A 26924-nucleotide genomic window follows, 5' to 3' on the forward strand; every position below is an offset into this window, starting at 1 on the left:
GATCCATTAAATGCAACTGCACAATTATATGACTGCCAGATCCCCACATTAACCTAGACAGGATCTTACCTGTTACTCAGAGGGAGGCCGTGATTTGCCCCTGCATACTCACGCAGTCAAATACATTTTAGAAAGCTCCACCGTCTACTTCAAAGCAATTCTGCCGATCACTACTAATGGAACTGGAACTTGATACAATTTGTGTCATCCAGATCAGATTGCATTCAAAACTTTAATTAATCAGAGGCCCAGGATAGTATGCCAAGATATATCAAACTATCTGTTGAAAGAGGATGCAGCCTATTCTATCCACCCAGGGGAACAGTCATGCATATCCTAAATCACACAACTAGAACCAAATTGCTCCACCTCCCCGTGCAGGAATGGTGGTTCCCTGTTCTGAGCTTACAAAGGAAAATCTGTGACAAACACAGGGACCTCCTTTCCAATCAACTTTCTTCCACAGTAGGCGAGCCAAGGGCTTGAAAGTCAGGGCTAGGAGTAAATGGGAAGTGGATAGCTTTATCTTTCCTTATGCCTTGCCCTCGTGTACTTGTCAAAGAACCAGACATTGTTCTATCTGTTTAGAAGCGGACACTGGGGGCGAAGAACGCTACATGGATATAAACAGTGACCCCAGGACCAACATTCATCCTGTTTAATGGAAGGGACTCGGCCAAGCTAAGGGTGACAAACACCACGTTACCTTCAGTAAGACCTCAGAGGGGAAGGGCTCCAAGTCTACAATAGAAACCTAAAAGTGGCAGAGAGCCATAATCCAGGGTAAATCCTGTATTGCCCTGATGTAGAAAATGACACACTGGCAGCATGAGACTCTCAGATTGAGAATGAGCAAAGAACGCATCCTGTATGAGACAACACAGTGTGTGCCCTCCATAATTCATTAACGTATACTCACACTCTGCAATTCTGTTGTTAATTTTTCTATATATAGTTTAAGTTGCTCCGTTGTTTTCAAACATTCCTGGAAAAAACTAACACAAGAAATAGTTAGAACATGGATCTAAACACAATATTGTAGCAGTTTACTTGTAGCAGTTAAGTAAAAGGTATTCTCTGTACAATATGATACAACAGTGACCATATGCAGAAGTAAGCATACCCCATGAAAACGTTTGAACCAATGGGCAAAAAAACATGTGAATGCTCACTGAAAAGACAACAGAATGAGTGAGGTAGTGATTCAGTGGGAGGCTGGAAGGGCTTGACAGTATGTGAGTTAGCGAGCGAGCAAGCATGTGTCTGCTAGTGAATGGATGAAAGTGCGAGTGAGCAAGTTTGTGAGTTTGATGGTGTCTTCATTAGTGATCCATTAGACCTAAAAATATTTTAAAAGGGCATTACTACTATCACATGCAAATCAAGACCAAGTTGAAATTTAATGTCATTTTATGTCATGCCTAGACGTAAGGTTTTTTTCCCAAATATTGTGCTCAGGCTGTTCCTCTGCAGATGTAGGGTTACTGGTAGTGTCAGCACAGGAAAACAACTGAGGAATAAGCACTAATCTTCAGCTAGTTCTTAACTCTGTTAGCCACAAGGAGGATTCAGTGAAATGGAAATAAGTTACTTATATGGCAGTTATATGGCTGATGTGCAGAATAAAGTTCTACAATATCCCTTCACCTGAGGTTTAGGTGAATTTTTTGTTCTTATGATGGCTAGTTATTGAGCTGCATTGACAACCATGAATACTTAACCAAACGTTTATTCATCAATTTCTTCTGTGTGTTATTATGTTTTATGTAAACAAGAGCCCTGAATGTACTTCTACCTCTACCTTCAGTGTTTACTTAGCTCAAACTACAGGGGGGACCAGTGGGCGTTGGCCTCAGGGTGTGGTCTTTGGCTGTACCCTGTGCCAATTACATATGGATACTGACTATCGCAGCTCACTCAGTGTGGCCTTCAGCCAGTTCCTGCCGCCTTTCAGCCATGCCCTGCACCCTAGGAACTCTGGCTGAAGAGACCCCTGAGCATGGCCAATGTAAGCTCTGAACACAAGTCATGGCCTTCAGCCAAACCTTATAGTGGTCTCAGTTTCTAGAGGCTCGTCAGGTCGCAGGATTTTGCCATGTGCCACCGGCACAGGATGTGATCTCCACTACTACTTCTATGAGGGACAGCTGTTCACCACCTGCAGCTAGATCCACTGGGCAGAGGGCATGGCCTTAGGCGACGTGTTTGCTTAGAATCAATTACCCAATGCATTTTAAGTACTGTACATAGTTCTCAGACCTGCTCCCTGCCCACTATCACCTCCCCAGTAACAGCTGGGGACAACATGTGTGGTAAATTAATCTAGGACACTAGTGTAATTTTCCTGATTCATGCCCTTATATGGGTATAAATTGTCCAATCCTTATATAGGCATAGATATCATTACCTTATTTGGATTGAGCCTGTACAGCCCAAATACGGCATGGCTACTTCCACTAAGTTCCAAGAATCAACAACGATTTCTTAGAAAAACCCGCCTTCAGCAGCTAGGGACTTCCCCTAGCCTGAATACTAATTTATCAAACTCTGCACCATCAAAGTATAAATATGCCTACATTTGCCCAGACAAACACACAGTGGTTTGGAGCAGGTTGACTAACTACTTGCCCGACGCCTGCAGCAGCAAGTGCCCAAGGAAGCCGACCCTCCAGCTGACGCACTGAGAGACGCTGTCTTTTCTCCTGCCGAGAAATCCAGCTCCAGTGTTTCAAGGCTACCCTTGCAGGTTGCTGGGAAATCGAGTCCTGAGATAGAGATGCAAGACCTCCTTCATTCTGAAACCAAGGTACGGAGCTGACTAGACCCGTAGAGAATTCTTGGATAAATCCTTGGCAGAGAAATACTAAACTTAAGCTTCTCCTCACCTACTTCTTCCCTTGTACTAGACTTAGGTTAGGTTCACCGGTGTAGGTGTAGTTTAGAAGCACCAGTTGAGTACTTTTAGTCATTATTTTATTACTTTATGGCTTAGAAACCATATAATGCTTTTACAGTACTACTTTATAATACTTTTTGTATTATATACCCTGTACTTTATAACCAGTATTACGATTGTAGCAGTACATTTCTTATGCTTGAGAAAGAAGACTGTTCAATAAATACCTTTTATTGAAAATGCCTGTCTCTCTATTTTCTCAGCACCTCTGGTGAAACGAAGCATGCACAATTGACTGAGTAAAATAGTTATCTATTGTTTCCGCGACTCTAGAGATTGATTTCTTATTTTTGGGAAACAAAGTTGTCATGTTTATGCGGTTGTCAGAAACTAATCCCTTCTTGTTCATTCGAGAAAGTTTCTAGTGACCTCTGAGCTAGCTGGCACTCACAATTAAGTTTAATATATACGATAGAGACCTAGTCGACCTCAGTCCTACGTCTAAACTATAGTATATGTTATTCCAATGCGCAGAGCCTATTGGGAATATAGGAACTACACAACACATGCAGCCATGACTAGTGACCACACGTATACCCTTTGGCCATGCCTGTTCCCTGCCCGTTACCCAGAGAAACAGCCTTCACTGGTGCAGCAGTTGCAGTGGCATAAGAGTCTAGGGGTCTGACATACTCGCTGCACTCTGTTTACTATCTCACCAGTGAAAAGGAGGGACATTTTCCATGCTTGCATAGTGTCCGTGGTTCAGTTGCTTTGCCACTGCGCTTACCCCTGCCCAGTGGTGGCTCCTCCACAATGGCGGAGGAGCATCTCTCCAGTGCCTGGCGCAGAGCCAGTAAACGAAAAACAAAATGCTGCTCTAGCAAAGTTTTATTTTTTGTTTGCCAGCTCTGAGCCAGCTTGTGCATGGAGGCACGAGGTATGGGAGGGTGGAGCAGGAGTGCTTGTGCACTCCTTAAGTTCTCATGTGTGTTTGGCCGGCTGTCTCAGGGCGACTAAAACACAGATGCACATTAGGTTTCTCCAGCCCGGCTGTATTTAGCAGCCGGGCTAGAGAAACCCCAGACTCAGTGATCTGAGTGTGCCGTCTTTCCTGCCCGCTCAGGCCAATCCCACTGGGAGTCTGTCCCTGGGGCTGCTGGGACCCAGGAAGAGGCCAGCAGGAGTGATGCGATGCGGGAAGCGGTCGGTAGTGTCAGGTAAGTTTTTTAAATTATTGTTACTAACCCATTCCCCCCCCCCCCATGCTCGTTCCATCCCCACGCTCCACCCACCCCCCAACCACCCTTTGTTAGTGGAGGCCACCACTGCCTTCAGTGTTCAATAAGAATGAACAGTGAGATGTCCACCAGCCTGCAGTGCTCAGTTCATTTTGATGGCCCAGAATAGACATTGCATGAACTACAGTCTTACTTAGCACTTCTGCTTTTGTTTCTTCTGGGAGAAAAGCGAAGACACAGGAAATAAGGCCTACAAGACCATTTATCTAATCAACGTGGATAGCTTTAAAAGAAGGGCGTGTCACTCCATCCAGAGTGTAAATTCATTAAAGACTTTACCTCTCTCTATTAGAGTGCTGTAGTTGTTCTTTTATTTGAGAACAGAGAAATTGGGTGCAAACACAGAGTCAGGATTTATTTTGTTCTCAACCACCCAATAAATATAGCAGCGAACAGATGACATTTCTCCTCATAAACAAATGCAACCAGGATTGTAGCAGCTGCCACTATTTGCCAAGTAAACAGAGTACCAAAGACAATCGGATGGATAGAAGATGTTCAATTGTCCACTGATTGAGGGTGGGACAATTGGAAAGGAGAAGGTGCTCACCTTGTCCAACTCATGCAGGTAAGTGTTATCAACTCATTTAGGTTTGCTTCTGATACCACAGAACACGTGGTGTGACAGAAGGAAGGCAAAGCTACTAAAACGAACAGATTGGCACAAGAAGAAAACATAAGCAATGCTTCCAAATAATCTGCCAGGTGCTCAGAGTGTATTTGAGAGTATTGTCAATTTAGTAGAGAAAAAAGAGAAAAGTAAATGTCTACTTCATTTAAAAAAAAAAGTTTTAAGAGAAAAAGAATACACATTAAAAAACATAATACCAGCATTGGAATCCACGTAGGAAAAAATACATTTGAAATCAGTAAGGTACGCAAAGCAAAAGCAAAGTTTATATTATTTCATACCGAATGGTATTGTGAAGTCCACAGTGAAAAACGCAGGAAATTAGTATCCTATCAAGTTAAAAAGGATCACTAGAAAGGCCATGCTCCCACTTTAATAACATCTAGACAATGTAACAACGAACAATATGAAAATATATGGTAAACGTTGGGCATAATATAGTTAATTTTGCAAAACCTGAGAAACAAAGAGGAAGACAACATCTCCTGTTTAATTCTGTTCCTATTCCTATGCCACAGGGAAAGAAAGCATGCTTTGAATTGAAAAATGTTAATAGATGACTTAGGACATGTTATTGATCTACTTCCATTAACAGAAAAACCTTATAAAAGACTGATTCTCAGGAGATTTTTGTAAAATGTTCAAAGGCATCCTAGCCCCTTTTTTAAGTGATACCATAAAAAATGGGAATTGATGGATCTGGAATTCATGAGAATGCAGTAATCAAAAAATGTATGCTCATTCGAAAAATTGGATTTTATCACTTAATACGTGGCAGTGACAACCCTATCTCACTAATTAATGTCATTACAGAAGTGTTTCAAACAATTACACCCTTTAGACTGGAAGGAACGATTCATTGACTAGCCCATGAAAAACAAAACAGTCTTCATGAAAAAAACAATTTGCACATGACAACACTGGACTCTTGGCGGATGTCATAAGATTTTCAAATAAAGATTGAGATATTTTATCATGTAACTTAACATTTATGTAATGATTCCAGGGAACGTGTGATAATTAACAAAAATGAAACTTGCTACTTTTCAATTGAAAGAGGCATTAAACAAGGCTCTCCTAAGTTCCACTTGCTCCCTCAACTGCGTTCTTGACTGCTCGTAATACTGCAAGTTACATCATAGACTACTCAGGGTTTAGAGTACATAATGCACAACAAAAATAAACTGTTGTTTGCTGACAATTTACTGCTTCTTGTGAAAAACCAAGACCTGTTCCTTGAATTACAGGAAAAATAATACATCCAGCATGCTACATGATACAATGTTAATTGTAATGAATGTAAATTGATTCCGATCTACAAATCAGCTATTAAATCTGAATGCAAGAAGGAGCCCATTAAAAGAACAGAGTAATATGCACTATTTGGGATTGAGTGCACTATGTCAACACTGTATACATCTGCTGCTAATCTACATCTATATAGAGGATCAGGTTAAGTAGCAAATAGAATGGATGGATTGTGGGACAAAATAAACTTAATTAAAATGGCCATTCTTCTGAAATTCCCCACCTGATTAATAATATACATCATGAAAAATTACTAGTTTAGGATAACAAAAAATATTATATATCTTGGTCTGGATTAAAGGCAGCTCGTAAGAAAGGTGATTTTGGGTTTTACTGTAACAGCTAGACTTTGTGGCAGATGATTCTATTACTTAAATGAAATAGATCATCCGATGCTTGATCTGGTTCAACTTAATATTTTCTATCTTGCAGACAAACCTCCAAAACTTTATTCTATACTTACTCATATTATGAAAGCTTATGAGCATCAACTCTTCCAACCTTCCCATTTTGCTTAAATTCAATTTTCCTACAATCTTATTTAATCTCGTTCTGAAATCACATGGAAGAGTCTTATCCGTGCAAAGCTGGGTGGAATGAGGTGTCTGCTAATTAAGTGACATCTAATGTGATAGAAAATTAGTTCATTTTCGCTCTCTAAGTAAAAGGTGTGTATGAAGAATTTCTGAAATGTTGAACTATTTCTGATTGTAATAGTAATAGGAATACTCCATCCGCCCCCTGGTTTACCGACACTCTTAGACAAAAAAAAAACAGGAGTGTAGAAGACAGGAGCGTTGTTGGAGAAGTAATTATAGTAAACAAGAATTGGGGCAATACAAACTACTACCAGCAGGCTATAAAAAACTGATCCTATCGGAAAAAGCTATTTACTTCTCAAAGGAAATTAAGGAGGCAAAAAACTCCTTGAAAGAACTCTTTCGAGTGGGGACCAAACTTTCTAAACCCCCGTTAGAGAAAGGAGCAACCACTTGCAGGCTTTTTGCGACAACCTAGCCCAGCACTTTCAATATAAAGTTGAGCAAATTTTCACCACCTTCGATAATGGGGCACATTCAAATTTGAAGAAATAGAACACTTCAAAAGGTATCATGTCCTAATGACCCCATTTTTGCTGAATTTAGAGAACTAACAATAGCCGAGATAATGATTCTTATCTCTAAACAAAGATCAGGCTCCCCTTACGATCCGATTCCACCCTTGATATTTAAAAAAGCCCCGGAGGTTCTTGGGTTAAGGCTAACTCCCATTTTTACCTATGTTTATAGAAGGCGCTTCTCCTTTGATATGGAAGAGAGCCTCAATCCTGCCTCTTCTAAAAAAAAAAGCTAATCTTGATGCTCTGGATCCAGGGAATTACAGACCCATCTTGCGTCTCCCAGTGGCAGCTAAACTGGTCCAAAAATTATGATTAGCCAACTGACCATGTGCCTACTGACCTACTGGATGAGGCGCAGTTTGGGTTCAGATCTGAGCACAGCACCGAAACGGCTCTGATTAAGGCCACCAACGAAATTAGAACGGTCATGGACACAGTGGGTGCTGCTGCCCTGGTGCTGCTTGACTTGTCGGCGGCCTTTGATACAGTGGATCATAAAACCCTGCTAAAAACGTTGAGTTCACTGGACGTCTCCGGAAAGGCATTGACATAGTTATCTTCCTTTCTTGAGGATAGGATACAATCGTGGCCTTGGAGAAATAGACCTCTTCATCTTTCACACTTCCTTGCGGAGTTCTTCAAGGTTCTTCCTTAAGTCCCACTCTTTTTAATGTTTATGTCTTGGAATTGGCATCTCTTATTAGATCTTTTGGGATGGCACTAACATCATACGCAAATGATACCCAAATTGTGGTAACCATTACCAAAAACACTTCAACACCAGTAAACAGGTTTAGGGACTGTATGACAGCAGTTAGCTCCTGGATGAGCTCCCACTGTCTTAAGTTAAACTCAGGGAAAACGGAGGTGATTCTATTTGGTAAATTCTCCCCCTCATGGCCACAAATTTGGCGGCCAAATGAATTAGGGTCAGCACCTATCCCGGTTCCCAAAGTGAAAAATCTGTGTCTGATTACAGATCAGAAACTTGACTTTGAAGCTTAAATTAATTCCGTGTCATCTTCCAGTTTTTCATCCTAAAAGCCAGAAAAAAAACCCTACCACTGATTCCCACAGAAAGCAGGACTACAGTGGTTACATCTCTAATCCTCTCTAGATTGGATTACTGTAACAGGCTATATCTCGGCATACCTATTAAACAACTACAAAGGCTCCAAATGATCCAAAATGCGGCCACCAGACTTCTTTTGGGGATTTCCAAATTCCAGTCTGCGGGTACTCATCTCCAAAGATTGCATTGGCTGCCAATAAAAAAACGGATCAAGTTTAAAACCCTGTGCATTACATACAAGGCACTTCAAGGGGCCTGCCCTCAGTTCCTAAGACGTTCACTGCACTGGTACACCCCAAACAGATGTCTGAGATCACACGGAGCAAAAGTGATACTTTCTCAGAGAGCTTTCAAGTCTTACTGGGGCGGCAGAAGATTCATGGTGGGAGCTACCACGCTTTGGAGCTACCTCCCGTTTAGCATCAGAAATCTTCCCTCTCTGACACTGCTCAGGAAAGCCATTAAAACCTGGCTGTTCACAGATTAATCCCTTATGCCTGCTTCCCGGTTTGCTAGTACCAAGACACCTTTTGGTAATCGTGCGCTGTATAAATTTAAAACATAACATAACATTGAAATAATAATTCCTGACCTTTCTCATGTCAACAAGGCAAATAGTGACAGGAGTCTGCCAAATGACCTGAAAACTAAAGGTCAACAATTCAGCACTAAACATAGAAATTAATTTCCTCACAAACTCCACAAACCCTTTGATAACTCTCTGGAAATTCGGAGACTGGATCCAGGTTAAGAGATTACTAATACAATAATCATCAGTCCGCCAGGGGCATTCGTAATGGACAAAAAGAAGCCTTTTTTTTCAAATTAAAAATAAGTATTTCTGACTGTTGTACTGGTACGGTTTTTGAAAATGTTCTCAAGATAAAGGAACCGGCAGACATTTGTTTAAAGCAGGTTCTCAAGTGGTTTGACTTTGGAAGGAGATAACAGAATACTTCTAAACATTTAAAGTGGGAAGTGAATTTGAGACCAAACCTCTTATCTTCAACAATGTCAGTTGACATAACTAACTTTGAAAGAATAGCGCTGTAAAAAGAAGCTCAGGAAAGAGTACTGGATCACCTAAATGTCCACTTTTGTAACACTAAATGTTCAATGTATGTGTTCATGGGAGAGACAGAGTCTTTATTTGAGTCTGGAACAGTTACTTGGATTGCTATATTACTTGGATTGGATTGTACTTTATTTCTAATAGGATGTCTATGTTATATAAGTTTCTTTTTAATTTTCCTTTTTAATTAACACAATACTCATTTGTTATGTTGTAAGAAAACATATTTGTATTGCTAAGTCATGGTAATATTTTTTATTAAAAGCAAAGTCAACAAAGAGCCAAGAGGGATTATGGGAAGCCTCAACAAACTCGAGATGAGGATCCCCCTAACAGTAGGAAATGCAGAAAATATAGAGCTAAGTTCAGAAGTAGAAACTTCATAGAATGAAGTACCCAACTGAAAACTGTAGATATTATTTAGAAAAGATGAGCCTTTTGAACTTAGGTCAGCAGAAGAGGTCCAGATGACGAGATTGCCTCTGGGGCACAGGAATAATGTAACCCCATTCAGTACAATGAAAGCAGAGATCACAGGAGGAAAAAAGAAAGTTAGGCTAAAACCGTTAAATGTGAAGTGTGGGAGGAGCAGCATAAACACATGTTTATGATACAGTGATCAACATCTTGAGCAGGCAATGCAATGAGAATGGAAAAATTATTTTGGAAAATAAATATATGGTCTAGACATACATTTTGACTAAGTTGTGACTCATTTACACTAAAACTCCAGCTCAGAAAAATGCTTTTTAAGACTAACCATCCAATATTGTAGAAAAAAACACATTCCATAATAAAAGCCACTAATTTAGCATTTGGAGGGTTAAAAGCAGATGGAATTTGGAAGAACTGGAATAATTCAGGCAAGAACTTACAAATGACAAAATTGTCAATGGAAAAAGACAGTGTCTAGGCATAGATGTATAATTCACAATAAGTGGCCTGAAAAATAAGGCCAAATGTATCCCAAACTTAAGGGCAAGAATCATCATGGACATCTTTCATGCTATGGTCATGAAAGAACTTTAAACAATAAAATGACGATAAACTGACAAAGGTCATACAAAATCTCATGAAAAAGAGCCAGCGGCTGTACAAAAGCAGAACAACAGAAATATGTTATTGCATGCCATTGGACGTTGCTCTGAAATCCAACTCCTAAAATAAAAACCCTCTCAGATGCACTCTTAGATAAAATGTACAGAAAATGCATTATTAGATGAAGAACTGAGTTATTTAAAAAATGACAAGCCATCACTGTCAATTAAATACTTTATACTAAAGATACTGAAGAGCAAATTATATCCAACTGTGAGTGATATTGAAAGCAGTCCTAGTTTAAAAACACTTGGAACATTCGCCCCCCTCTATTACCTCCAGGTTTGTTCTCCTCTCCTTGGCGCTGCTGCTTAACTCCACCATACCTTTACAGACTTTCTCCAAGGACTCTTTTCTTATGTCTATACTCCGATTCAGTGAAAATGTCTGGATTGTGGATACATTTCAGTGTGTGATTTGTGAAGTCTCTGGAATCGTGCAATGGTAGTTCGAATGGCATATTCCCTATTTGATTCATGTACTGATCTGTTACCTTCATTTCACTCAAATTGTAAAGCGCTCTGATATCCTTCGGGATCAAATCCGTGCTATATAAAACTTTATAAATAAATAAAATAAATTGATGACCAGCTCCTTGTTTCTTTCATTGAGTTATTCAAATGTACGCAACACTACAGAAGAACTAGAAAGGTTGGAAGACATCTCACACTGAAATAGCTGTCAATTAGCCAAAGTGGAAATAGCTTTACCACACACTTACACAGATCACAAATAATAAATACAATAATGCCAATTTTCTTTTGGGAATAATACCAAAACTTGTCTGGTCTGGACTAGCCACCTGGCAATGGAGTACTTTACATGAATCAAGAGAACATGGACATTTATAAAATGAACAGCGAGTAGATGGAAAATCAAATTAGTCAGTGAGTTGTAGTGTGAATAGATATGTTTTTATGTCTCATTTGAAAGCAAGAAGGTTGAGATTTAGCCTTACGTGGTCCGCAATAGAGTCTCTCAGTCTAGGGATTGAGCACGAGAACACGTTTTGTTGTTTTGGATTCTTTTGCTTTTATTTCTGCCTCATGTTTCCCAGTTTTGGCCCATGAGTTTCAATTTATTGTTCAGGACCAGGGTAGGGCAGTTTGAATGGCTATGAGCATGATGCACGCAGTCTTGAAGCCGACTATAGAATTGAGTGGTAGCCAGTGAAGGTGCTTTAGTGCAGGGGGAGAAGTGATCAGACTCCTTCTCCTACTTGACCTGTGGCATGTATAGCTTAAAGAGGTATGGTGGTAGAATTTGGGAGGCTAGCAAAAAATTCGCATTTTCTCCATCTAGATTGCTGAGTACTAGGGCCTGTACAGCAGATCAAACATGTGTAGGGTAGGTCGGTTTTAGTTTTCTGAGCATGCAGCGTAGATAGAACTTCAATTTAGTAAGCTCAGTGATTAAATCATTTATGGGAACTTTTTTTGTCTAAGATTTAGCCAAGTGACACTGCAAATGGAATGAGTGTGGGTAGATACCCAAAGGTTTGAGAGCAATCAGACAGTTTTGGGCAAGAGACCGCTGTCCGTTGAGAACAGAAGGAAATTGTTTTTTTTAGAGCGTTCCAATGTGAGTGTTTGCATTCAGTTTGTTAGATTACAGGGGAAGGTCTTCAGGGTTGTTACGTAACAGCTCAGATACAAAAGTATAGCTGTGTGTCATCTGCATATTAACAAATAAAGAAGACCTTTTTCTGAAGGATTGATGTTAGAGGTTTCATATACAAGGTGAGTAAATTAGGGGAGAGGATGGAACATTGTAGTATTACACTGAATGGGAGAATGATTTAAAAGAGTTTAGTTCCACAAATCGAGATCGTTAAGAGATTTTATACAGCTCAGTACTTTTCTCTCTATTCTCATTCTTCCATTGAGAACCTGAGGGTGAGATTCTTGGTCAAGTGTTACAAATGCTGCAGAAAAGTCTAAAAGAACCATTAAGTGTACATCTCTATCATCTATGATGGTTAGAACATTGCCTATTATTGCAATGGTGGCTGTTTCTTGACTACATATGGATTGAAAACTGGATTTAAATGCATTTATGTATTTTTTGGAGATATGGTTTGGTAGTTGGGGTGCAACACGTCTTTCAACTATGTCCCCAGGATTTTAGAGAATGGACTAAGAGTTTGGAGGATGTTTAGGTCCGCACTTTGTTTCTTGAGTATTGTTGTCATGTGGTTAGATTTCATAGCTCAAAGAAAAGTGCTTTCTTTAAGGGAGGTACTGACTGTTTTGAATAGAAGAGGTATGATTTAGTAATGAAGTGTAATCCATACAATAGATATCTTGCCTGAATTTCTTAAAATATCAGTTATAGCATCTATGTAGTAAGAAGAAAAATTGTGAATAAAACTGACTTTTGAAAGGGATCGTGTATTAGGTTTTACAAATGCAGCCTTTCTTGTTGTAATCTCAAAACTTTGAGATGTTTCCTATTTTTTCACCAAGTTCAGAATAGATTACATTGGTCTTCTCCTATTTTAATTAAATATTTTTATTAGAAGAATTCAACAGTCACAAAAATTAATTAAAACAGAAAGTCATGATTATTAAGACAATTCATCTTGATGATAAAAACCAGAAGGATACTACGATTTCAAACTGTACACAAATAAGGCACGATAAAATACAAACAATAAATGATTTTATATTGCACATTCCCCATAGTTTCCCTCTATTTGTCAATAACTAAAAAGCTTTTATCCAAACGACTCCCACAGTCTAAGAAGCTCTGCGTAAGATCCCGACCTTCATTGATATCTTTTTTCCAGTTCCTTAGTTCTACCTAATTTGGACAACCATTGTTAGAACGTTGGGATTACTTCTGAATGCCAGTTTTGAAGGATATTCATCTAGCTATTAAAACAATATTATACACTCTTTTTCAATGCATGAGTCCTATATTAATATGAGGAGAATATGCCCCAGAACCGCTGTCTGGGCATCTATGTACTGTGAATGAATGAATATGCATTTCTAGAGCGCATGGCTACCTGAAAGGCCTCCCAGCGCTAGAAGCAGAGAGATCATCGTGCAGTAAATGGGAATCATGGAAACAGAAAAGTTTTCAGGAGTTTACGAAAGACCAAAAGGTTGTCCTTCAGCCGTATGTGGTGGGGCAATTGGATCCAGCATTTTGCAGCGGTATATGCAAACATATGCCCCCGCTCCGCTTTCTGTGTATCCTGGGGACTACTGTGAGGCGTTTATTCTCAGAGCGTAGAGATTTGTTAGGATGGTAGGGGGAATGGATATTTATTTATATTTATTTATTTTTTAAATTTGTATGGCGCTACAGCTACCCAAAAAGGGTTTCCCGGCGCCTGAGTCATTTGATTAGATAGAAGGAAAGTTGCCAAATTGTAGTATTACTGCAGTTGTTTCTGGAACAGCCAGGTTTTTACATATTTCCGGAATTTCGTATAGCTCTCTTCTTTCCGGATCTGAGGGGGAAGTGAGTTCCATAGAGTGGGCCCTCTCACAGCAAAAGAACGCCCTCCCGTTTTTTGGAGTTTAAATCTAGGAATAGCAAAATTTGCTGCTGTTAGAGATCGGAGATTTCTTGTTGGAAGGTAGGGACAAGCCAGGGTTTGTAGGTAGGCGGGTGCAGTTCTGGTTTTAATTTTAAACATATATGTCAGGGTTTTAAAGCTGATCCGATGTTCTATCCTGAGCCAATGTAGGTCATTCAGATGTTTAGATATTCTCTCAAACTTTGGGATCTGACACAGGAGTCGTGCAGCCGCGTTTTGGATCATTTGGAGTCGTTTTATCACTGCAAGATTTGAGCCCAAGTAAAGAATGTTACCGTAGTCAATGCGTGATGTTATTAGTGCATTGACTACGGTCTTTTGGGTGTTTTGGGGCAACATCCAAATAATTTTCTTTAGCCATTTTATTATGGTGAAGCAGAGGCCAGCGACTTTATTTGCCTGCTGCTTCATCGACAAAGTATTGTCGATAATGACTCCTAGGTTCCTTACTTGAGTGGCTGGGATGGGAAGATTACCCATCTCTGCTGGCCAGTGTAAGGGGCTCCAGAGCTCTTTATTTCTTCCAAGAAGAAGAACCTCCGTTTTATCCCCGTTTAGCTTCAACTGGTTAGTTGACATCCAGTTGAAGATTTCCTGAAGACCATTTTTCAGAACAGAGGGGGTTGAGGGGTTTGAGTCAGATAGGGAAAAAATGATCTGCGAGTCGTCAGCGTATGACATTAACGCGAGGCCCACGCTGTCGGCTAAATCGGCCAGTGGTCGCAAGTATAAATTAAAAAGCAGCGGGCTCAAGATGGAGCCCTGTGGAACTCCATGGGGGGTGAGGAACGTGTCCGAGCATGCAATGCTGGATTTGATCTGGAAAGATCTATTGGTTAGAAAAGACTTTATCCACTGAAGGGCCTCATTTCGAATGCCAATTCTCTCTAGTGTAGTCAAGAGAGTTTTATGTGAAATGGTATCAAACGCCGCACTCAAATCTAAAAGAATGAGTGCGACAGTTTGACCCTTATCCAGGAGCTTTCGAATTTTTTCGGTCACACCCAGTAAAGCGGTCTCCGTTGAGTGTCCTGTACGGAAACCTGATTGCGATGGGTGGAGGAGGTTGTTATTCTGCGTGAAGGAAGTGAGGGCGGCATGGATATGTCTCTCCATTAGTTTAGAAAAGGCAGGAAGTAATGATATAGGCCGATAGTTTGATAGGACCGTAGGGTCGGCTGAAGGTTTTTTCAGTAATGGGGTTACAATGGCGTGTTTCCAGCTTGCCGGGACAGTGGAAGTTAAAAGAGAGGAATTTAGCATGTTTGCAATAGTAATTAAGGGGGCGTTGTCAAGTTGTTTCAGGAAACGAACTGGGAGGGGATCGCAGGGAGAGCCTGACGAAATAGATTTCAAAGATATTTTTAGGGAGTCCAGAGTTATGGGGGGCCATCTCTCAAGGGAGTTTGTTTCTTCCGGGGTTCTTAAGATATGCTGCTCAGTAGCATTAACCTGGGGACTAGTAGTAAAGTTTGAGACAATAATTTCAATTTTGTCATTGAAGAATGTCGCCAGGTCTTGACATTGTTTTTTTTGTTAACGGATGGGCAGTGGCTGATGTTTGGGCACCTGCTAGATCCTTTACTATATTAAATAAGGTCTTTGTTTTGTTTGTGGCATTGTTGACGGTATTAGCCACATAAAGGGCTCTGGCTCTCCTGCAGGATGTATGGTACACATTCCTTGCGTTATTGTATTTTATTTTGTTTTCGTGTTTGTAGTCTTTGCGCCAGTTCCTTTCTAAAACTTTGCATTTGGATTTCTCAGCTTTGAGTAGTTCATTAAACCAAGGGGCAGGGGGGCGGTGGAAATTTCTCTTTGCCTCCGTTAAAGGAAGGCATTGGATTGTTGCTGTTTCTAGCCACTGGTTAGTAGTTTTCGCGATATTTTCCATATTTTGGTCATAGGAGGGGGCGCTATTTATAAGTGCGTTATTCAGTCTACTCATATCTAATAGTTTCCAATTTCTCATGGATTGCGCAGGCCAGATGCGACTCCTGGAAGGAGCCGGTCTGGCTAGGCTAAAACTTACAAGGTGATGATCTGACCAGCATACAGGGCTGGTTTGAGTCCATTGTAGGTCAGGGGTATTAGAAAAAATAGGGTCCAATAGGTGACCTGCTTTGTGTGTAGAACCAGTATTGAGCAGAGTTAAATTTAAAGCAGTGAAATCTTCTATAAGATTACAACAGGCCACATTTGTTTGGTCCTCAAGGTGCAGGTTTAGGTCCCCTAAAAGTGTGAAATTTTTAGAATTTAACAGCAATGGGGCAATGTGGTTTGCTAAGTTGACTGTCCAGGAGTTAGCATTCCCTGGTGGTCTGTATATAAGAAGACCGGACAGAGTAAAATTCGGGTTGAGGGTAATTTGGAAGGAGGCGGCTTCACAGTCTGGGATATTGGCTGGGAGCAAGTTGCAAGTAAATTCTTTGAGATATATGATTGCAATCCCTCCACCCACAGGATATGATAGATCTAAGGATCGGTGGGAAGTTAGCTGAGAAAGTTTTGTGGACGATACACAGTGCCTTGAACTGAATTTGTTCTGCAACTGGGAGCCAATGAAGAGAGGCAATATATGGTCTCGAAGATATCCGATTAGGGACCCGCATAAGGATACGAGCTGTGCAATTTTGATCAATTTGGAGTATTTTAATAGTTGAGCACGGGGAACCTAGGTACAGCACATTAGCATAATCAAGTCTCGAGAGTATTAGTACTTGACCAAAAGTCTCCTTGCAATGAAGGGCAGCAGAGGGAGAATTTTTCTATTCATCCTCAGGATCCCGTAACAGATACCCGCCACCTTTCGTGATTGGTCCTTGAAATTAAGGTTATGGTCCAGCCATACCCCAAGACTTTTAAACTGATCCTTTTGGGGGGGCATCAGACCCAATCATCTGCCCAGAATAAATTGCCATCTTGGGGGGAGATGTTACCCAGAAACATCCATTCCGTTTTTGCCCCGTTGAGTTTTCGAAAAGAGCCATCCATCCATGCAGAGACCTTATCCAAGCAGTTGGTTAGACTGATTCCCCCATTGTCAGATTGATTCAATGACACAATCAACTGAGTGTCATCTGCATAGGTGAAAATCTGGATGCCAAAGGGTTCTACAACCTTGGCAAGGGGGCTCATATAAGCATTGAAAAGCGTGGGGCTCAGGGACGAGCCCTGAGGCACCCCGCATCTCAGAGGCATACTTCCAGAGACAACTGTCCTCAAAAACTTGGAAGGATCTATTGCCCAGAAAGGACTTTACCACTTAAGTGCGATCTGAGTTACACCTCTCTCAGTTTCGCGATCAGCAGTTGGTGGTTAACCGTGTCGAAGGCGCGCTAACGTTGAGCAAGACAATCGCCACGGAGCCACCAACATCCAGAATTTTTCTGGCTTCTTTGACCACAACCAGCAGGGCGGTCTCAGTGCTTGTTGGGATCTGAAACCAGTTTGAGAGGCGTGCAGGCATACTGTCAGTTTTAAAGTATGAAAACAATACTTCTCAATCTCAGTCCAGAATTTCTTTATTCTTGTGCAACCCCAGATGATTGGGGTACAAGTAGCCCCACCTTCCATTGAACAACTAAAGCAATTGGCTGGAATCTGATGGTTAATTTTGTGTAGAAAAACTATGGCTCTATACAGCAGCTGTTGGGAAAATATATTAACCGCATCGCTGCTGCGGTTATTTTTGCGCTACGCAGCTTTTTTGCAAAAGCCATGTTAGATGACGAGCTCAGCTCGTCATCCGCACACGCCCCCCCATGGCTGATGACGAGCTGAGCTCGTCATCAGCATCGAAGGGGTTAAAGTGGTATGATATCCCAGTCTAACATTTGTGTCCTGTCTATGCACCCAGTTATCAGCCTTTTTGTTAAATGTTTCCTTTCTTGTTCAGTCAGTTCTATCATATTTAGAAACCACCTCAAATGGTCCACCAACCCTAGCAATTGAAAGATTATTTACTTTTCTGCACTATGTGTGAGATACGAGGTACATATCCTACATGTTTTATAATCTTTTAAAAAATAGCATGTACCCTCTGAAATCAGTTTACGTTATTCCACAAATTCTTTAGATACTAATTTTTGTTAGTGATTCTGAACAATCTACAATACTAGCGTAAGAAGTTGTTTTATTTGTTCAGGTAGGTGCATTCATACCTGAAATAATCGCAATCCTTGTCAGGGTGAACCACTAAAGTCACTTAATAAACTCGAGCTCAACCCCATGGTAGCTATGGCAAAGAGCAGACAGGCTTAACTTAGCGGCAATGTGGAAACTATTTATGCAGTGCTTAACATATAATAATATCAAAATTCAAAACAGTAACAATCCCAAAATGAATTACAAAAACATAGTAAAAGGTAATAAACAACACAACCCAAAAATGACAAAAATCCAATAAGGGGAACCCAAGATATGCATTTTTTAAGTTGCATATAGAAATAGCACCAAGAAGCATAAAGTGCCAATGACAGTTAATTGTCACAGTAGAACAGGACCGAGGCGCAGTTTGATGTGAACCACAATGGAACTCAGGACTGTTACACTAACAAAGTTCATCCTAGCCAAAGATGTTACCTTCTGACTTTAGTCCTTTACATTCATATCCACCACAGAATTACACTTCGAAAGCCCCCCAGAACCTCAGGGAAGGCACTTAAAGATTCAGAGGGTGGCAGGCAGAGACCCCTAGGAGGGTCCAACCCAGGTCAAGTTGCCACTGGTCAGTTTCAAGAAAAGTCCACTTGTAGCTTGTTGTGTCCCTGGAGCCTCAGCAGGAGGTCAGTCTTATGACTGTTAAAGCCCACATCTTTTTCCTGGGTACAAGAGGGGAGCAGGTTTAGTGTTCTATGCTCTTCGCAGGTCTCAGACAGGTCTAGTCCTCATCTGATACACCACAAGTTTAGGAGTGTTCTGAAGTGGGTGTGTGGTGATGCCCCATTTATGTCTGGCACGAGTTAGTGGGTGGAAATGACTACTGGGAACACACTAACCAATGTGGTAAAGGTTTCCAGGGTTAACACTATCCACGTTCAGGATTTTTAAGATGTCAAAGTCTTCGGCCACACTAAACCATGCAGAAAGGGCACATTTCCAACAACAATCATAACCCATTAGAGGTTCTAATAAATACATTCATAATCTCATGAATGATGGATTTATTTTTGGCAGCATAATTCTGCGCTAATTTAAAAAGAATCTTTCTTTTATTTAATTATGTTTTGCTTGCATCCTAGATTTATTGTACACGGAAATTAAATATTTTCCTTCAAACTCCTAATGAATGAGAACAAAGTCCGTGAGATGCAGAGAGAGTAGTTTGTAAAACAATAAAGTATCAATTTGTGCCTTGAAGTCTCCTCAGCTCTTCTTAGGAGCCTGGAGGTGGACTGCCAAAGCATGTTGTTGCTGCAAGTGCAGGAAAGCAGAGTTGTGTCATATCGCAGTAAGCTCACATTCTTTCTGCACATATGAGAATCACTCTGGCCCCAATTCACAAAGGGACTTATGAATTAAAGTTACGAGTGCAGAATCTCTTCACTGAGCACTGCAGTGCGGAGATCCCCCCTTCCCGTCGAGTGCGGAGACTCCATACTTATAACTTTATGAGTCATAAGTCTCTTTGTGAATTGAGCACTTTTTGTCCTCAAAGCCATAAAGCTCTGATCATGGTCACTAAGTTCAATTACTTCAAAAATATAATAGTATGATAGTTATAAACCAAACTAGAACTCTCTTCCCACCTCTGAATTGAGTGAAATGTACCCCTAACTCAAAAATCCCAAGTGCTCAAGAACATGTCAACATAGAAACTTTTTTTTCACAGTCTCAAATATTTGATATTCCGATTAGTGACACTCCCAAATATACTGCAATTGAAAAACTTGATATACAATCCATTTCGCACGATAATTTATTTCACAAATCTTGATTCCTATGCCAAAGATCATATATCTACTTTTTTGTGGAAGAAATGCATTCAAGATATTTGTTGTATGCTGTACACTTCATTATATCTCAAGTCTTCTATTCAACTTTGTCAGCACCGCTCTAGAAGAAGGCACTTTCCCATGAGCTCTAAAATCTCATCAAATCACTCCAACTCTCACGAAACAGAATGCAGACCTAAACATCCTCCAAAATCTTATCTCAATCTCTAAACTACCATTCCTGGGAAAATAATTGAAAAAGCTGTTGCATCCCAACTGCTAAAACATATCTTAAATAACAACAAATGTATTTCAATCTGGTTTGCGCTGTAAATTTAGTCCTGAAATGGCACCAATTGAAATAATGGTCCATGTACCAAAAGTGTAGCTATGGAGATGTCTGTCTAATGGTTCGTTTAAACCTCTCTGAAGTGTTCATAATACTTGACCACAAATCGCTTCGTCAGATCCTCAATTCTAGACTAATAGAACTGTTTTAATTATTTTCTCTCTTTAGGATCTCGATTGCTTAAACGAGAGTCTTTTAAACCATTCTCGATTCTACTGAAATACGGAATACTACAATGATCCATCCTATTAGCTCATATATTCAACTTGAATGTGAAAGCTCTAGCAACAATCTTTCAAGAAAATACCATCGCTCTTCATCAACATGCTGACAACACTCAGTTATATCTTTGATTGTCTGAGTCATCAAATATAATATACCTGATTTTTTCCTTCTATTATTTATCAAGCTGAATTCAATCACTCACATTAAAATTGAATCCTCTTAAAACAGGATTTCTTTTTATATTCTCAACTGATAATCCTCCCACTGTCTAATATTGACTAGGAAACGGATTGACCACTGAAATCTACTTTTGCTTACAAATTGTGGTAGGTTTTCCTGTCAATCTGTGAACTTTTAGCCGAAGACAACCTCCAATTACTTTTAACAGGCAAAATGTGTTGGAGGATGCAAAGACGCAGCTTGTGCTACACATCTCAAAATCCCAAATGGGGTTGAAACTTTCCCCAGATCAGGATTATCAGGAAATGTAAGATGTCATTTACAGTAAATATGCAAAGGATACAAAATTCTGCTACTTGATTGTCAGATAAATGGAAGCCCCTAAGAGACTCAAAATACCTGAATACCCTCAGAGTAAACAAGCAGGACTCTACAAATCTACCTTACACTACATTACATTTTGGCAGTTTCTATTGCATGCATGTACAGCTTCTAGGTTATCTGAAAGATTCCCACATGGTCAAGTCCAAATAGATCCAATGAAAATAATCAATATTACTTTCTAAGTTGCAAGAACTGCGTCTTACACCTTGCACTGGTAAACGCCCCAAAAGTGGGACTCTTTAAAGGAGGTTGTAGATTGCCAACCACTCCCCTAAACACCTTACGTTCAGCTCTAGGAGCTGTACAAAAAGCACAGAAAGGGATTATCTTTGCAGTTTGTGCTACTTAAATGATACATCAGTTACTATCAACTGACACTGATGGTTGCAAGGGAGTGATATGTTATGCTTCGAAAGCTCTCCCCGGTACCAGGGTCTGCGAGCAATTCTATACATTTATAAATAGCTTTAATTAGTGGCATATAATGCTGATGTAGCCAGTGTAAAATAGCAGCTAATACGTCATTTCACATGATATGGATAACAATGTTCAAAAACACATGTAACAGATGGATAAATGTCTTACTTGCACTGAGCGTTGTAATGCTTGATGAAGTTTTGAAGTAAGTCAACACCCTTCTTAGTTTTAATCTCATTTACTTTGATTAGATACTAAAAGGAAACAGATGACATGAGTTGGTGACATCAAAAGCAATACAGAGACAGAAAAGAGCTGTAAACTAGTTTCCAAGTGAACATTCATTCTTAATTGATAACAACACCATGGTATCACTATGTCTTTTTTCATGTATAGGTTTATGGGGGAGACCACTGTATTCTGTAGCCATGACTCCTGAGAGCATAGTCCTGGGTGAATCAATAAGCCGAAAACCTCAACCTGTGTTTTTTTAATTCACATTTGTGAATATCTGGAAGTTTTGGGGCGTTTGTGTGAAAAATTCAACTCAGTTGGTGGTGCAGTTTAATGAAAACAGTTGGTCAATAAGACACAAATCAAGAGCTGCCACAGTGCCACTTGCAGAGGACTTGAAGAGATTGGCAAGGAAGACTAAACTATGTTCTGTTACATGTTTGGTGCACTCAGTGAACTAAAGTCTTTATGTACCAAAGACCACAGAGACAAAGCAAGGCCGACAAAATAGGAAGACTATTCGAGACATGCCGTTGAAAACCAAAGAGAGAGAGAGAGTGGGTGGAGTGAATGATCCCTCATTAGAGCCACACTCTACATGACAACTGACCAGGTGGTAGTATTGTCCAACACTTACTTCAATAATGAGTGCCATCATTAGCCAACTTACTGCAACTCACTTTATCAACTTAAGAGCAAGGAAATGCCCACCTCAAGGAGCTCCACTGACTACCCATACACAAACATGCACAGTTCAAACTCCTTACTCACAGCTTCAATGCACTTTACGACACATGCCCAGCCTACCTCAATGACTGTATCTCCTTTCGCAAACGATCCAGACAGCTCCGCTTGGACAGACTCCTTGCACACATCCTACGCATACACAGAACCAGATCAGTGGTCGGGCATTCTCCTACATCACTCCTAAAGCGTGAAATGACTTGCCTTCAGACATCGAAATCTCCACCTCACTTATCGAGTTCCAAAAGAAGCTGAATACCTGGCTTCTGGACAAGTCCCCCACCCAGTCTGCCCTAGATGAGGTTGGTCTCACTACTACTCAGTGCCAGGATATCCTCCCGGGTGATAGTGCGCACGACAAATACTCAACATAACACAACATAAACTGTCCTGCCCCATTTTAGAATTTTCCACCTGTATATTACGGACAAAACGTTGCTACAATTGGAGCCTGAAACCTGCAGTTTACATGGTTGGTGTGAAAATGAGAGTGAAACATGATAGCAGGAGATTTGCTCAATAAAACAAGGCTTAAGCAGGTGACCCAGTGGTCCGGCTCGTTACATTACATGTAATAGGATATAAGGCTGTTAGAAATAGGAAAACTAATATCTAAAAAGCATTGGCAATGCTAAATGGTTTTGCTTTGCAATTGCTGAGTGACAGACGTGAATGTCTTTGCCAATGCCCGACCAACCACATTAAAAGTATCGAAAGAAATGAAAACATTGCTTTATATGCTTTTACCATGGCTGTCATGCTGCGTGACGCAAGGTTAGTTACATTGTCACCTGCTTGTATGTCAGTGTATGACCGGAACTAGATTTGGCTGGCGTGTCTTTATTACTGGGCAACACAACAGACTGTTGTAAATGACTAGCCTTTCAGTGCCGGGATGTGCCTGTCCTCCTCTTTGAACTAGACGTATATGTGGACTCTGACCCATTAGGATTCCTTTATAGATCACAAAGGCCCACCTTGTTGTAATGGCAGACGTGGTTGGCCCATTCAACTGGTTTGGTAGTTTTTCAGGCATAGGACCAAATAGGGATCTCAAAGCTGTGAGATATGTGGGAGCAGGCCATATGAAACTCTTCACAATTTTAAGTGCGGAATTTAAGCTCCATAGATTATATTTCGAAAAATGTTTCCACTTGAGATATGCCCTTTTGTGTAGCGAACATTTAGCAACCCTTCCTGTGTGTAGCTGAGCTTGTGGTCGACTGGCTAGGCAAGAGAGGGATTTTCGAGGTCTTTTGATAAATGCTCCCATCCTCTTTATTGAACTAAAGGATGCTGGAAACATAATCTGGGACATTTAAAGAAAGAAGAATAGAAAGAAGAAGAAAAGCCCTCTGAGAGCTGGCTTTATCAATAGATTTATGCATGGTGCCATTTTAGTATATGCATAGAATTTATAATACATTAGAAAGACTCACGTGGATGGGCAGTAATCCTTTCCTGAATCATCTTCAGTGTCACAGAATATTTGGAGATACGGTCTAGGCCTGGGTGGAGCTCGTGGAGTTCCGCTACGTGGAACTCTGCAAAGTGAACCAGAAGTGAACCAGAAACTCTGCTACCCTACGCTGACTTTGGTCAAGCGGCGGAGTGCGTTAGGTTGTGCCATTCACGCAGATTGTTAGTGCCGGGTGTTTGTCCCATGCTAGAAAATCAGTACAAACTGCACCATGCACAGCGCAAGAGGGCGCTGCTTCTTTCTGCCTTTCGAGTAGATTTTCTACTCGAGCTGCAGCTTCCTCAATGCATATGAACGGTTTCTCAACGCGACCACCCACAACTGCCCGCATTGAGAAATCCCGGTGGGAGGTGGTCTAGACTTGGCGGTCTACTGAACAAGGAAAAAACTCTGCTCCACAAATTTTTCGGAACTCCGCATGCTCTGCAGAGGGCGGAGTGCAGAAAACTCCACAAACTCCGCGAACGGAGTGGAGTTCACCACCCAGATCTACAAGGAATGCAGAGTGATCCAATCAAACAGGCAAAATGTAACATGCAGCCTTTCAGAGCAGTCAGGTGGGCCCACTGACCTTTCTCCTAAACTGCTGGTACACCTAAAGAGCATGAAAGAACTAAGAAACTCCTGTGAGGTGAAATCCCTAGTGACTTTGGGAGTTATTTTTGCTAAACAGGACGCTACTAAGCACTGGCAATGTGAAAGAACGCCAGCTGATGGAGAAGTGGTTAAGGGGTATGAACAGTTGCTCCCAAATTGAAGAGCCAATGTATCATGCCAGAGACAGTCCTCATACATGGCAACATCTAAGGATCGTGAAGGCATCACTTTGATATTTCAATCCCCCTAATTGGAGTTGCACTCTTTGTAATTGATTAAGACATGAAGCTTACAGATGTTTCATGTATATTTATGATACATGTAATATGCGTGTTCCTGCGTGATATGTGAATATTCAACAACGTCTGACTGGCCCAACCCAGTACTAGTCAATAAATCGAGTAAATTTAATTGGTTAATAATAAGGTTGGACACCATCTGATATCTAAAAGGCATACAAGGCTGGCGAATAGTCAGACATGTCATTAGCACACCCGATTCAGCTTTTCACCCTTTATGGTTGATAAAAGGAGGACCTTTGAGTTGTATAAACCTCAAACAGGGATTCCTGAATGACTGGAAGAGCTTGGCCAGTGTACAGGACATGAAGTTCATGTGGAAATGCAGGATTCTGGCAATCCCAAAACGAATTCCCAGTGTTTAATGTGGCTACTGGTTGCGGCTGATTGGCACCACCACTCATTTTTCAGGACCAGGACTCATATTTCATCATCAGACTTTTACCCAGAGTAGGAGCGAGAAGAGAAAGACAAGGGAAGAAAGGAGAAGAGTGAGAGGCTTGAGAGAAAGCTATACAGAGATAGAGAGTCAGAGAGAAGTAGAACAACGAAGTAAAGAAAGAAGAGAGAAATAGAGGTGTGCGAACAAGTAAGGAGGATAGGCAGAGAGACTTGAGATAAGGAGAGAGACTAGAAAATGGTAACCCAAGAAACAAGTGCAGTCAGATGGAGAGAATGGAGAGAACGGGAGAGTGAGGAGCCGAGCAGATGGACGAGGAATAAACGGATTAAGGGTGGAAAGAAGAGTTTAGAAGAGGCAGAGGAAGGAAGAATAATGGATGAAAAGGTATAGGAGCAGACGAAGGAGAGATACAGTGCGGGAGGTAGAAAAAGTAAGGAAGGCTGATAAAGGGCAAGAGCGAGATACAAGGAAAAAGCAGAGAGAAACAGGTGAGGGACATGATGAGTGATCCAATGGAGAAGTGGGAGAGAAGAAAGGATTGAGGGAGAGAAGAAAGGATTAAGAGAGAGAAGAAAGGATTAAGAGAGAGAAGAAAGGATTAAGAGAGAGAAGAAAGGATTGAGTGAGAGAAGAAATGATTGAGAGAGAGAAGAAAAGATTGAGAGAGAGAAATCAGTGGGGACAGGGGCCATTGTTTAGAGTGATTAAGAAAGAGAACCAGTGGAGTTACAACAGAAAGGCAGCAAAAACAGAAGGTGAAGAACTGAATGTTGCGAGGTGAGAAGGCGGAGAGGATGTGGAGGAATAAGTGAACCGAGAGGACCTGGAATAATGAAAATGATAGTCAGAGGGGGGAGTGAGATGTGCGAGAAAGAAAAGTCAGAGGAAGATATTGAGAAGGACTGGGGACAGACAGTGGAGCGAGTGAGAAAAGTAGGGAAGATCAACAGTTTGGCAGATGTGGAAGAAAAGAGAGAGAAAGAAGCAGACTGGGACAGATAGAAGGAGAGAAAGGAGATGACATCTGACAGGCTGGACTTTTAAGAGCACTGCCGCTTCTTAGAGACAGGAAATACATCTCACTAGTTCTCTCTAGCAAAGGAATCCAAGGTAGGAGCAGGGGGGCTTTCAGGATAACAATTTACTACATATATGAGTTCGATTTAGATTCCTTGTATTTAAAGTTATCTTTTTAGGATATTTTAAAAATCTGACTCAGATGCAGGCCTACTGGTTGGTTTCTGGATAGTTATACACAATAGCTAATGGTCCCAGGTACCATCTTATAAAGAAGTTCACAATGTACTGTGCGCTCTTTCCTCTCATGCATATACCTCCAACAGTGCTTAATTTGTAAAATTATAAGTGCCAGGCACAAAGTTTCGCTCAGAATCCAGTGGCCGGTGCTGTGGAAGGTGAGGTGCCAAATACCAAGGCTGCCTATTTATTTATATTTATTTATAAACAGTTTTCTATAGCGCGTACTAGACCCTTGGGTATCAGAGCGCTTAACATCACATGACATAGGTTAAAAACAGCAATGTATATAACAAGCAATAAGATTGCAAACATTAGTTAATAATACTTCCATACCTAGTCTATAGGTAGATAATATAAAGAAAACGATA

At 40.7% G+C, this 26924-nt stretch overlaps 1 protein-coding gene across 1 annotated transcript in view; it reads right to left on the minus strand.

Moving 5' to 3' along the window:
• Positions 1-26924, minus strand: part of LOC147705870 (arf-GAP with SH3 domain, ANK repeat and PH domain-containing protein 1-like) — a 1082966-nt gene that overhangs the window by 623816 nt on the left and 432226 nt on the right. Inside the window, exons 7-8 of the mRNA XM_086932322.1 lie at positions 21708-21793; positions 920-995 (exon numbers count right to left, since the gene is read on the minus strand). Of these exons, the coding sequence (XP_086788448.1) occupies positions 920-995; positions 21708-21793 (162 nt within the window). The remainder of the gene's footprint in view (positions 1-919; positions 996-21707; positions 21794-26924) is intronic.

Source organism: Lissotriton vulgaris, chromosome 7 (genome assembly GCF_964263255.1).
Source record: "Lissotriton vulgaris chromosome 7, aLisVul1.2, whole genome shotgun sequence".
Taxonomy (NCBI): Eukaryota; Metazoa; Chordata; class Amphibia; order Caudata; family Salamandridae; genus Lissotriton; species Lissotriton vulgaris.